At 43.3% G+C, this 12,095-nt stretch overlaps 1 protein-coding gene across 1 annotated transcript in view; it reads left to right on the top strand.

Moving 5' to 3' along the window:
• The window catches only part of TPO (thyroid peroxidase), a 75,952-nt gene extending 65,898 nt beyond the window's left edge, over window positions 1-10,054 (top strand). Inside the window, exon 13 of the mRNA XM_090031890.1 lies at window positions 9,951-10,054. Within this exon, the coding sequence (XP_089888016.1) occupies window positions 9,951-10,054 (104 nt within the window). The remainder of the gene's footprint in view (window positions 1-9,950) is intronic.
• Window positions 10,055-12,095: the final 2,041 nt, after the last annotated feature.

Here is a 12,095-nt window from a genome sequence, read left to right as displayed (position 1 = left end):
TAGGTTGTTAAAAAAAGGGAGCAAAAATAGTTCCATATTCTAGTTTTTTCATGCTAATTGTATTCATAAATCAGTTACCTACATCCTTTTCCTTCATTGCTTAGACAAATATAATATTTAGTTGGAGAGAGATAATCTTGAAATTATCTCTGAGGAAATCTTGGTAGCAGTGTATGATCCTGTTATATATGGAATCAGCACATCATGCAGTGTATGAAGTAATGCTATTCGCTTTCAGAGCTGCATCGACTAGCTGAGTATGACATGTAATCTCCCTTTCTGGGAGATTTCCCTGGGCCTTCTACATGGACTTCTGATGGCTGGAATAACCCCAAACCTGTCGCCACTTTCAAATACTATCAAGTTGAATACAATTTTAACTGGTGATATAATAGTAAAAAGTTCTGTATTTCATTAGCAACCTCCAGCTTCTCAGACTATTGACTTTAAATTCACTGTACTAAACTTGACAAAAATGCAGACCCCTTACTTACAACCAATATTCCTTTCTATCTCCACTCTGCTTTCTTTTTCATTCCTTACCTTTACCCTTTTCTCTTCAAGGCCCTGGTTTCTCTTTTCACAGAAGCCTATTTATCTACCTCTATGATTTGGTTAGGTTTAGAGCTTGTAGGGCATTATAAACGATTGTCTCACTTTCTGAGAGTGGAAGCAGAAGAATCAGCTCCCTAAAATGCCTGCTGGGTTCCTGCTTCCAGAGAGGCTGTAACAACAGAACTAATTCACATTCATGCAATGAAACTAAGAAACTTGCTATCTTGATTCATTGTTATAACCTACAAAAAGCACACTCAGATTCTTTCCAAGGTGAGTCTAATGGGGTGTATTAATCAGAACTCCAATTTCTCTCTCACTACAACACCAAATTTTCTTTTTTTAAAGTGATGCTGTATTTTGCAATATTATTAATGGGCCATGAATCTCATTGCATATACAGTTTTAACATTCCAACTCACTGCACACCTTACCTATGAAACCTTGAAACCAGCTGGATGTTATTTTTAATTGCACAGAGGAAAAGTAAGCTGATACCTTCCCCGAAGACTCATAGTATGCACTGTCACCTTTGCAAATATTGAAGTGCTCATTTATGTGATATGCAATTGGTTGTCATGCTATGGTTTGGGACCACTAACAGTTCTCAGAGTACTTCCAGGGAGATGTGCTGCTTCTGTGTGCTGGAGTGACATTTCCTGCTGATTGTATTTAAAAAAGAAGTCTTGTGGTGTTGCCAGACTAGTTTTAAAAAAGCAGAGAAATGACACTTTTCTGTACTCTGTATAGGTATTTCTTTTTTTAATTTGCAGAATATTCCTTTAGCAGAAGTTGAGACATACTGCAATTTGTAGACCATTCCAAATTCAGTGAGACTAACATGCAGATTAATGTAGAAAAATTAGATCACTGGAATCTGCAACAAGAGGTTGGGATTTGTTATAAATACATGTGCACCTTGGGAGAAGAATATAAATAGCGTAGAAATGGACTCGGGGTATAACCAGTCAGCTGTCTTCATTGTATTAGAATTTATTTTCATCCTATACTTTAACTGTCACCTGTTTATGACCTCACTACATTTGTGGTGTTCTTTCCCATAGGAATCAGATCAATTTAATAATGGACTGGGCCACTTGGGTTGTCAGGTCTAGTCTTCTGCTATGACAGACAGCAATGTTGTATAAATATTTTCATAAACTGATCATACTCCATTTTAAAATTAGTTAGGTTTTTTGTTCCCCATTATTTCTTTTGGATGACTTTTTCAAAACTTCATTGTTCTGACAGCCAGAAACCTTCTAGTTCCATCCTAAATGTATTCATGCCAATGGATACATATTTCTTCTTGAGCCAGTATTGTTCTTTTGTTAGTGATGAATTGATTAATGCCTTAGCCTCGTGGTCAGCCAGTCAACAGCTATTTATATGTATTCCTGTTTATTGCGACGTAAGAAAAACTACTCATTTACTGACAGACTTTTTAAGAGGGGTCTTATCTCTCTTCCTAGATCCTGGGATTAAACCACAAGCATTCTGTATCATCTATGGTCTCATAAGAGCTCATAAGTTAAGTACTGTGAGAGAAGATCAATATTTAATAAGGAGACTTACTAAGAAAATTGTGGTTCAGGCATACTTCCCAAAACATTGGTGCTAAATCTACATTTTAGCATTGTTGTTGAATCTTCACCAATGACTTTGGGCCTTGTAACATGCTGCGCTTTGAACTGCTCAAATGTTGATCCATGTTTGTGCTAGCTCAAGTTTGTAACAGTCACACCTTGAGGCTAAAAACCTTCTCTGACTGTTCCCCACATATACAGCTGTGACATGTGGTGAACAGGAGCCTGAGTTCAAGCTACAATTGTAAGTTGCCACTACAGGGCTGGTGAGCCAGGAGAGGCTTTTATCCCTACTCTAGGTGGGAGGGTCTTGAGGGCACAGCTGGACAGATAGTTGTGGTCAGTCACGGTGATGCACTGTGCCTGCAAGGCCTTGATCTTTATGTGGCACTGCTGTGCCCACTGGTTGTGCCTGTGCTCCCACATTTGGTCTGATATATGCATGATGGAGCAGCCATCCTACTCAAACTAGTGCTGCACTTCTGCCTCACCCCACAGCACCAGAAAATCATCCGTCTCCTCCTTGGTCCAGTTGGGACCCTGGGTGGAAGGCATAGGTGTGGGCACATCTGCAGACAGGGAGGAGGCCATCATAGTCCCGTGGGGGCTCTCTGGGCCCCCGTGCGGCTGTCCCTTAGCTGCCAGGCCCACACAGCTGCCTGCAGTGCCCAACGCAGGGGCACGGCATGGGACAGTCAGCCATGCAGCAGAGGCAATGCCCTATGGCACCTGCAGGGTCCAGGCAGGTTGCTGGCACTGTGCTGTGGGCTGGTGGAGCTGGCAGTGCTTGCCTTACAGCTGCCCCTGGGGGCTGAAAGGTCTGGCCGGAGGCTGGAGCAGCTTGCAGCACCCTGAATCCCTGGACAAGGTGGTCCAGGTAGCCATATAGCAGTGCAGAGACAGGCAGAAGCCCTGGGGTGCAGGCAGGATGGTAATGGTGTGGCCTGCCCGGGGGGACACACGGGCCCTGGAGTGCTCTCAGGCTCCCTGTTTGTGTGTCCTAGGGTTCAAAATGTCTGCAGGCTTTTAAAGCCTGACAGGGGCTGCCATAAAGGTAGCCAGCCCTGGGGCTGGCCTGAGGCTGGCCCCTACTGGTAGGGCTGACCCAGGATCAGACTTGCTCCTAGGTCCAGTCCAAATGTTCAGTACTGCACACTGACTAATCCTGCTTAAATTTGCTGCCTGTATTTGCAAGCAGCAAATTCAAGCAGGATTAAGGTGTTTTACTGCACAGTAACTATGCCAAGTGAAGACACAGACATTTACTGTGCAGTAAACTATACTAATGCATGATAACATGTCTCATGTAGATGTGCCCAATGTAAGTCATTATTATTAATTGCCAGAATCATTAATACCAATCTTTTCAATGGGCAATAGATTATTACTACTGTATGTAATCAGAAAAGAGCTAGTTTAGTTTATCTCTGTGATGTCTAATGGGAAAAATTTACATATTTATCTGTGATTATTAGGGATGTGTGAAGCTTCGGGTGGTGATTTGATTCAGAGGAGATTCAGCCCAATTCAGTGGCCAAATCTCTGAATATGAAATGAATCAGGGGTCTAATTTAATGGTCCAAATTGATATAAAGCTCTCTGAATCTTCGGAAAAGATTCGTAGCGCTTTGCTGATTCGGGTAGTCCCCCAAGCTGGTAAGTACTAGTGGCGGGGAAGTGGGGCTCAGGTAGGGGACCATAGGGGGACCCCCACCAGTCCCCCCAACCCCTCTGCTCCCATAGCCCCCCCACTCCTGCATGCTCCCACAGCCCCCCATGGCTGCCCCACCTGCCCCAGCTCCCAGTCCTTTAAAGAAAAGCCCCGATACTCACCGGGTGTTGCCAGGAGGGGGACAATCCCTACTGCCCTCCACTGCCCCTAGCTGCATGGGGGGCTCTGCCATGAGCCCCCTGATCCTCCTGCTCCCCCAGCCCCCCCATGGGTGCCCCGCCCAAGCCAGCTCCAGCCCTTTAAGAAAACAAAAGCTGAGAAAAGCCCCCCCTGTGGTGTGGGGCAATGGGGGGCATTGGGGTTCACCCTCCACTGGCAGGAACAGTGAGTCCAGGGATTTTGGGGGGGGTTCTTAAAGGGCCAGAGCTGGCCCAGGCGGGGCACCTGTGGTGGGGCTGGAGGAGCAAGGAGGGATCAGGGGGCTCAATCAGAGCCTCCCACGCAGCATGGAACAGTGGGGGCAGCAGGGATTGCCCCCCTCCCAACAGCACTTAGTGAGGTGGGGTTTTTTTTTCCAAAGAGCCAGGAGCTGGGACAGGCAGGGCAGCCATTGCTGGGAGAGGGGTGGGGGATGGGCCTGGCCTGGCTGATTTGGAGATTCAGCAATAGAGGAATCTCCGAATCAGGTTCAGGTGACTTGAATCGGGACAGTGATTCAAATCATCGAATCAAATCACTGTCCCTCAAACTGACCAAATCCGAAGCAAATGTTAGCCGCTTCACACAGGCGTATTATAGTGTAGTTGCTATTCAGTGTAATTTATGTTGTTCATTGTTTTATTTGTATTTTTATTTCATAACTTGTATTTGAATAGCCTTTTTTTATCTTCAGCTGGTACTTTGTACATTCAGAAGGAGCTTGTTGAACCAAAGTGAAAATGCATCTCAACTCTCTTAAACCAACACATGGCTTATAATAAATGAACAGCTGGAATTATAAAGTGATTGAAATTTTAGGCGTATGTGGTTTAAAGGGGTTTAAAATTATTAAAGTACTTCAAATCATTATTAGGATTTCAGTCATCTAAAGTGCTCTTAAAAATGCTAATAACATTAATTATTCTATGTGGCGCATTCATATAATATTCAGTCCTGTTTTATGGTGGACTTTATCATTAGTTTCCAGACTTCCTTTTCTAAAGTTGGGTAACATTTCTAGTTTAGTCAAAACTTGTACTGGGAAATGATGGGAACAGTAAACTTGTTAATTGACTCTCCTAGTCACAATAATGATAAATAATATAATACAGATTTGTTGCTTATCTTCAGTTTACAAATCCCTATTTTCTCCATTTTCCTGGTCTTAAAATAATGGAAAAAATAGATGAATTCAAAATTAGGACTGAAAAGAAGATACTTTGTACAAAGAGATTATGAGAAGTGATTCAAAAACATCTTTGAACCAAAATTCTAGGGTATGATATGTGACAGAGGGATGTCATTTATGAGGAAATGTTCAAAACTGGCTAAAGTAAGTTGTATTCCACAATCTTTTAGGTGCTTTTGAAAATATCCCCTAATTTTCACCATGCTGCTGGTAAGAGGCATGACTTGGATTTGTTTTGCAATCACACAATAGTGCCATGAAAATCCTTTCAACTTCTTAACATGCCCCAAAATGGTAGGACCCATTAAAATACACTATAATGTAAATAACAGATAATAACCAGGAGCAGGAGAAGCACATTAACAGAAAGATTGGTTTTTGTTTAAAATACATTATATATTAGGTGTCAGAAGCTGTGCTGTCCTGCACGTCAGCTCAAAGGAGTAGAAGTAATGATAATACTCCCCAATATCAGTACTATAAAAGTGGTTTTTCATCATAGGAAATCAGGCTTCACAGAGCATTAGGTTGGTAAAGATTTGTTTGTACCCTCCCTAACATACTCACAATAGTAATTATATTCATGCACCAGCAACTGAAATACTAATTGTCTCTCTCTCCTTGGGGCAGATGGTAGACTAGGGCCTGCTGCAGTCATACCCTCAGTGGAGAGTCCCAGACCTGGCCAGGCCAGGGCCCAACGCCACATTCGTCTGGCTGCCAGGCAGGTGCGGCTCAGCACAGCCATGGCACAGAAGTGGGATTGGGCCCCACCTGGTCACATCTGGGACTCTCCATTGTCTAGGGCTATGTGGGGGTGGGGGGCTCCTGCAGTGGAGGCCCCAGGGATCTGTTCCCATCCCCCACTTCTACTCCAGTCACAGCGGGAAGCCACAGCAGTAGCTGCCTTGTCCCAAGCACAGGTGGAGGAGCATGAGCCCCCGGGGCCTCCATTAAGCTGTCCCCAGCAGAAGGACCCCCACCCCTTCATGCCTAGACCATGGAGAGTCCAGACCTGGCCAGACGAGGGCCTGATGCCATGTTCATCTAGGCACCAGGTGGGCAAGGCTCAGCATAGCACAGAAGTGGGATTGTACCATGCCCAGCTGGGTCTGGGAAGATCTGGTCATCCAGGGGCACATGGGAGGAGGGGACTCCTGCTGCTGGATGCAGCCTGGAGGAGCCCCTGGGGGGTCCATGCCCCCCCCCACCTGTGCTTGGGATGAGGCAGCTGCTGCTGTGGGCTGTCCTCTGCGTCCTGAGCACAGGTAGGCACTACCACCTCCAGCCCCCTAAGTTCAAATCCTCCCACTTGGCCAGGCTGGGGCCTTACTTGCCTTTCCCTGATTTTGGCTGGGCTGCATGGTCAGTCACTCACTGCAGGGGCCTTGCTCTGACTCCTACCCCTCCCCTCCCCAACAGATTAACCTGCTGGGGGTGGGGGCGGGGGGGAGTATGTGTGCACGTGCATAAGCGCCCAGCTCTCCCCCAGCCCAGAATCAACCAAAAGAGGCCCTGGGATCTACCTGTCAATTAGAATCGATGGGTTGGTGACCAACTGAGCTGGACTGTAGACTAATAATATAGCCCAAACATGGCATAAGAAATCTCTACAAATTCTATAATAAATTATAAAGAGAAATTTAAGCTATGGATGTTTCCAAAAGACGAAAGTAATTAACAGTGATACAACACATACCTGTTTCCCAAAAATTGGGGTGACACCTCTAGGGGGAGAGTGATTTTCTGCTAAGAATTTCTTCCCATTTTAAAAGCCACTGTCCAACAACATCAGTGGCATTTCTACTTCATTCCATGGGTGTCAACAACCCTCTCTCCTTTCAATAGTCTTAATGTTCCACTAATCGAGCTATCCTTTCTTTTTGCAATTTTCTCTGCTGTTAGCTACTCCTTGTCTTTCTTTCATTCCACAGACCTGCGAGCTATTTTAATCTCTTTTGAAAATCTCAGATTCAGCCATGATGTCCAGTCTTCAGCAGCAGGCAAGAGCCTCTGACAATTCCACTGTAAAAGGGTTAAAACTATATATCTTTTAACTAAGCAGGAAAGGGAGGGTGATTAGCTCTACCCCTGCACTATGCTGCCATAACTATGGAAAAAATAGTCATTCTTCCTTTTTCAAAGAGAAGGTGTTCTGCTTATTTGGGGATGTATGGTATATGAGAAAAAGGGTACCACCTAGGAACGAATGCTTCACAGAGGTAAAAGTCACCCTTAAAAAAGTATAGTCTAACAATGCATTTATGTACAATACAATATTGATCTCTAGGAGGTGGTACCAGTTAAAAGAAACTTGTGTTGTTTTGTTGTTTTTTGTTTGTTTTCTCCTTTTAGGCCATACTTTATCTTTCAGTCACTATGAATATAACTGCTACATCCTTGCTCAGGGACAAACCAGACAGGGTATGGTGGTGCAGTTGTATCCCCCTTTCACTGTGTATCGCATATGTTGGGAGGTCTCAGAGCTCACCACCATGTCAGCGAGCTCTATGAGCTCGCCAGTTGTTTGGCACAGCATCTGCCCAAAGTCCTGCTATCCCGCCTTCCCCCTACTTCCTCTAATTCAACATCAGGGGAAAAGAGGGAGGCGTGAGCAGTAGTGGCAGGAACACTCAGCACTGTTTTACCGGAGTTCAGGGGCTGCCCACAAGTGCTCATCCTTTCCTTTTCCCTGATGCTGAATCTGGAGAGGACCACGGCAGGCGTGCGGGGCCCCGGGGTCGGTGCCCAGCTACCCCGGGAAGGGGCGGATGGCCCATGCCGGGGCGGCAGGAGTTGGGGGAGGGTTACAGTTAGGGTTAGGGCAAGGCCCAAAGCTACTTAAAAGCAGGGACTCCAGGCAAACCCTGAGCTGAAAATCTCAAAGAGTTCATAGCACATGCTGAATTCCAGCAGGAGCTGTGCTGACATGCTGGTGAGCTCAGAGAAAAAGTTCACTGGCATCAGGATCATAATGAAGGGTTGAAGCCAAGGCCCCTTCAGCTGTATGTCACATACACCATGAGCTCTCTTCACTGTGCATGCACCACACAGCTAAAGTGGGTGTAGTCCCACTCCCATTGCCACAATCCTGCATGTGCCCATGACTTCACTCGGTTTAATTAATCCCACTATTTTTTTAATTTGAGACTGATTTCCGCTCAGTATGAGTATGAGATGAGGAATCAAACCTTTGTTTCCATTGCCTGGTAGAATCTGCATAGTATTATGTACCAATATTTCATGCAACAATGAGGACTGACTCAAACGGGAAAACTGGCCTTATTAATATCATAGTAGTATTGGAGTGATATTGTTGCTGTGATGGGTCAGGATATACACAAGAGGCAAGGATATTTTGGAGAACGATAACTTTTATTGGACAAACTGTGTGGCTGCGAGAGGTTTAGACTAGTATTTTTAGCACAAACACTCTTCTTCAGGTCTTAGAAAGAAACAGACACAGCTTGAGCTAAATAATGAATAGAATAATAATCTATGGGAAAACTCCATATGTAAATAGAAACAGCCTGGCTAAAGGGTAGAATAGGGCTGTAAAAACAGCAAAGACTCATTATCCAGTTAGCTGAAAGGCCAGAGAAATGCAGTAGGAAGGATAATAACCTGATAATGAAAATAACAAGACTATCAAGGAGGGAGAGAGATTAATACATAGTTTATAATAGAGCCAATGTTTGTGTTTAGTCCTTATTTTTTTCTGTCCAGTAAAGGTATGAGTATTTGTTCCCAGACCCATCTTTTTTTCAATCTGTTTTGTAAATTCCCCTTCAGGAAAAGGATTGTGAAGTTAGAAAATGAGGTTCTGATATTTTGTAGCCATGATGGTCAAGGAAACATGGAGAGGAGAAGATTTTTCCTTTGTTATTTATGATCGATATTATTGGACCAACTATATATTTCTTTAGAGACTGGATGAAGAGCATCTGATGCCTGAAAGCTTGTCCAGTAGCTCTCCCAACTAGGCAGTTCATCCAATAAAAGATATCACAAAAAACGTTGCTTGTCACAAAGTGAGTGGTAGTTCTGTTAAAAGAGTTTTCCTCCCTGTTTATCTATGTGTCTGTCCTTTATCCTTTTCCTGTGTTTGTTCATTCAAGAGTGTAATTTTTGTCTATTTTCACCTAAGTATTTTCTGTGAGGTCATCTGTTTTACTGGGTGAGGAATAGATATGTATAGGATCTGTGGATTCTAATAGTTTCAGTATGGGGGTGTTTGTTGTGGTAGCAGTGGAGGTGAGTTGGCAAGTCTTGTATGTCTTATTAAGACAGGATTGTGACCCATTACATCCCGTTAACTGTACGCTGATCAGTGAGGAATTGCTTATGATGATGAATTGAACAAGATTAAGGAGTTGTTTGAAAGCCAAGAACAAGGAGATTGGGAATATTTCTGTCAAATCTGATCCTTTTTGAGTATTGTCTGTAATTGTTAGCTGATCTTTCTTATTGCAGGGTGATGTGTAACAACTAAGGGTATGTGGTCAGTGGGGGTTACTTCAGGGTTTTTAAATGGCTCTTTCAAAGATACTCTGTCTGCTGGAACATCCTTGCAGGGAACAGGTTTTCATATCTGAGGGATGGCCTGATGGTTTTATAGAGTTTTATTGGGAGTTCTAATGTCTAATGGGCAGGAAATACAAAAATGCATGCTGGAAAAAATACTATGACTGATATGTCACTACACTGTGTTTGTTGCTGACACAGTGAAACCCATTTTTATATGTTACAGATTCTGGAAGACTTCCTAAAGGCTCTTTAGTTTCCATCATTTTAGGTGGTGTTCTGAGCATTTGTTTAGCAGTATTAAGCTGGACACTAATTTGTCAGTGGTAAGTTTCATGTATATTTTTTTCACCAATCTTTCTTTGACAAGCATACATTTTTTTCTTCTCTTGGAATTTTCTTAAATTAAGTCTTCTCTTTCTGCAGTCAGGAGGTGACATAAAGTTATCTATCTGTGAATCCCTGCAGTATATAATTTGTTTGACACAATATAACTATTAGTCTGTTCATTATCTCTTGCACAAGGAACATTTTCATTATCATTAGTTCATTTTAGATACACCAACCAATACCTCATTGGAATCAATGGTACCTAAAAATGTCAGTTATCTGAACTGAATTTAATCAAAATAATATCTTATTCAGAACTAAAATATTCAGTGACATTTTGAAGAAAAGTGGGGGGTTTTCTGAAAATACTGCTTTAAAAGCAGATTTTATCCACTTAGTGCTATTTTCACCTCTGTTTATGAGGGCACTGACTGAATTAAGAGCTGTAATTAATAGACTATACCCTAAGCACCATTCTAAAAATCTGAGTTTCATTCCTGCTTTCTAAGGGTACATACAACCTTACATTGAGCTCACCCCAACTAAGGACAATCTGAATGCTCAGAATGCATAGCCCAGGGGCTAGGAAAGCCCAGCCATTCACATCCCGAAAGCTGTGCTGTTCTTCCCTCTCCCCTCTGACCAAACTATTTCTCTCCCAGCTCAATTACACCTCTCTAGATCAGGCAACCCCCTGCCTGCAGACTGACAAGCTACTCAATCCTACCAGTCCCTCCTCTACCCATTTACCTCCCGCTGCCCTGCCAAGTAGCAAACACTTGCACATGCCACCTTGAGCTCAGATTTATGTAGCTTAAGTTAAGCCACCCAAACTTCATCTGGGACCCATGAAAGCTTGTGCATGTCCAGTGTTTGAGGAAATGGTACTGTTGGAGACCACTTGTAAGGTAAGGAAGAATAAAAATAGGAATAATAAACTTCATGGCCTCAGTCAACTCTGCCCCCACTGAAATTAAGGTAACATTCCCCATTAGTTCAATTGTAACATATACAAATTTGATTATTATGTATAACATCAAGATAGATATTAGTATAAACATTCTGTTGATGGGAAACTCTTGATACAGTAAAGTACAAACTTTTAAAGCTGCCCTCCATATTTATGAGTACAATTATAAGCCTCAATCAAATGTAGCTATGAATACTAGCATTTACACATAGCTCAGTTAGGCACACAAATGTAGCCTGTCAAAATTTCTTACTTCCAGTTGCCTTCAGGAAAGTAGTACTGCCACAGATAACAGCACACTTACATGCATTCTACTCTGTGTTTTTGTATTTTCTGAAAATGTTTAAAATGTAAACCATTGCTAGAGATTTGTTACATTAAACTTTCAACTTCAATCTGTGGAACTTAGGCTCATGACACCTCAGGACCATTCAGCTGAAATGCACTCAGTGGCCACTAGTGGTCTTAATTGGCTTTTATTTTTCATTGACTTGGAAGGATGTGGGCAGTGGTGTCCCACAGGGCTCGGTCCTTGAGCCACTGCTGTTTAACACCTTCATCAGTGCTTTGGACAAGTACATAGTGAGCACGCTGTCCAAATTTATGGCTAACACCAAATTATGGGGCAAAGCAGACACACTGGAGGGCAGGGAATGGATTCAGGTGGATTTGGACAAGCTGAAAAGGTGTGCAGAACAAAATAGGATGCAGTTTAACAAGAATAAGTGCAGGGTAGTGCACCTAGGGAGAAGCAATCACCAGCACACATACAGATTGGGGGAGGACTTTCTAAGCAGCACAACAGCAGAAAGGGATCTAAGAGTCATAGTTACCACATGCTATCATGCATCATGAACAGGTCTAGGGAGGTGATACTACGCCTCTATGTGTCACTGGTAAGGCTGCAGCTGGAGTAATGCATTCAGTTTTGGGCACCACACTTCAAGAGGGATGTGGATAACTTTTGAGAGGGTCCAGAGGAAGGCCACTCATATGATTAGGGGCCTGCAGGATAGGTCCTATGAGGAGAGGTTAAGGGACCCTAGATTACTTCAGCCTCCATAAGAGAAG

This window comes from Crocodylus siamensis, chromosome 1 (genome assembly GCF_052110815.1).
Source record: "Crocodylus siamensis isolate JL-2025a chromosome 1, ASM5211081v1, whole genome shotgun sequence".
NCBI classification, from domain to species: Eukaryota; Metazoa; Chordata; order Crocodylia; family Crocodylidae; genus Crocodylus; species Crocodylus siamensis.
Note: the sequence above shows the minus strand (reverse complement) of the source record. Positions and strands in the feature narration are given on the sequence as shown.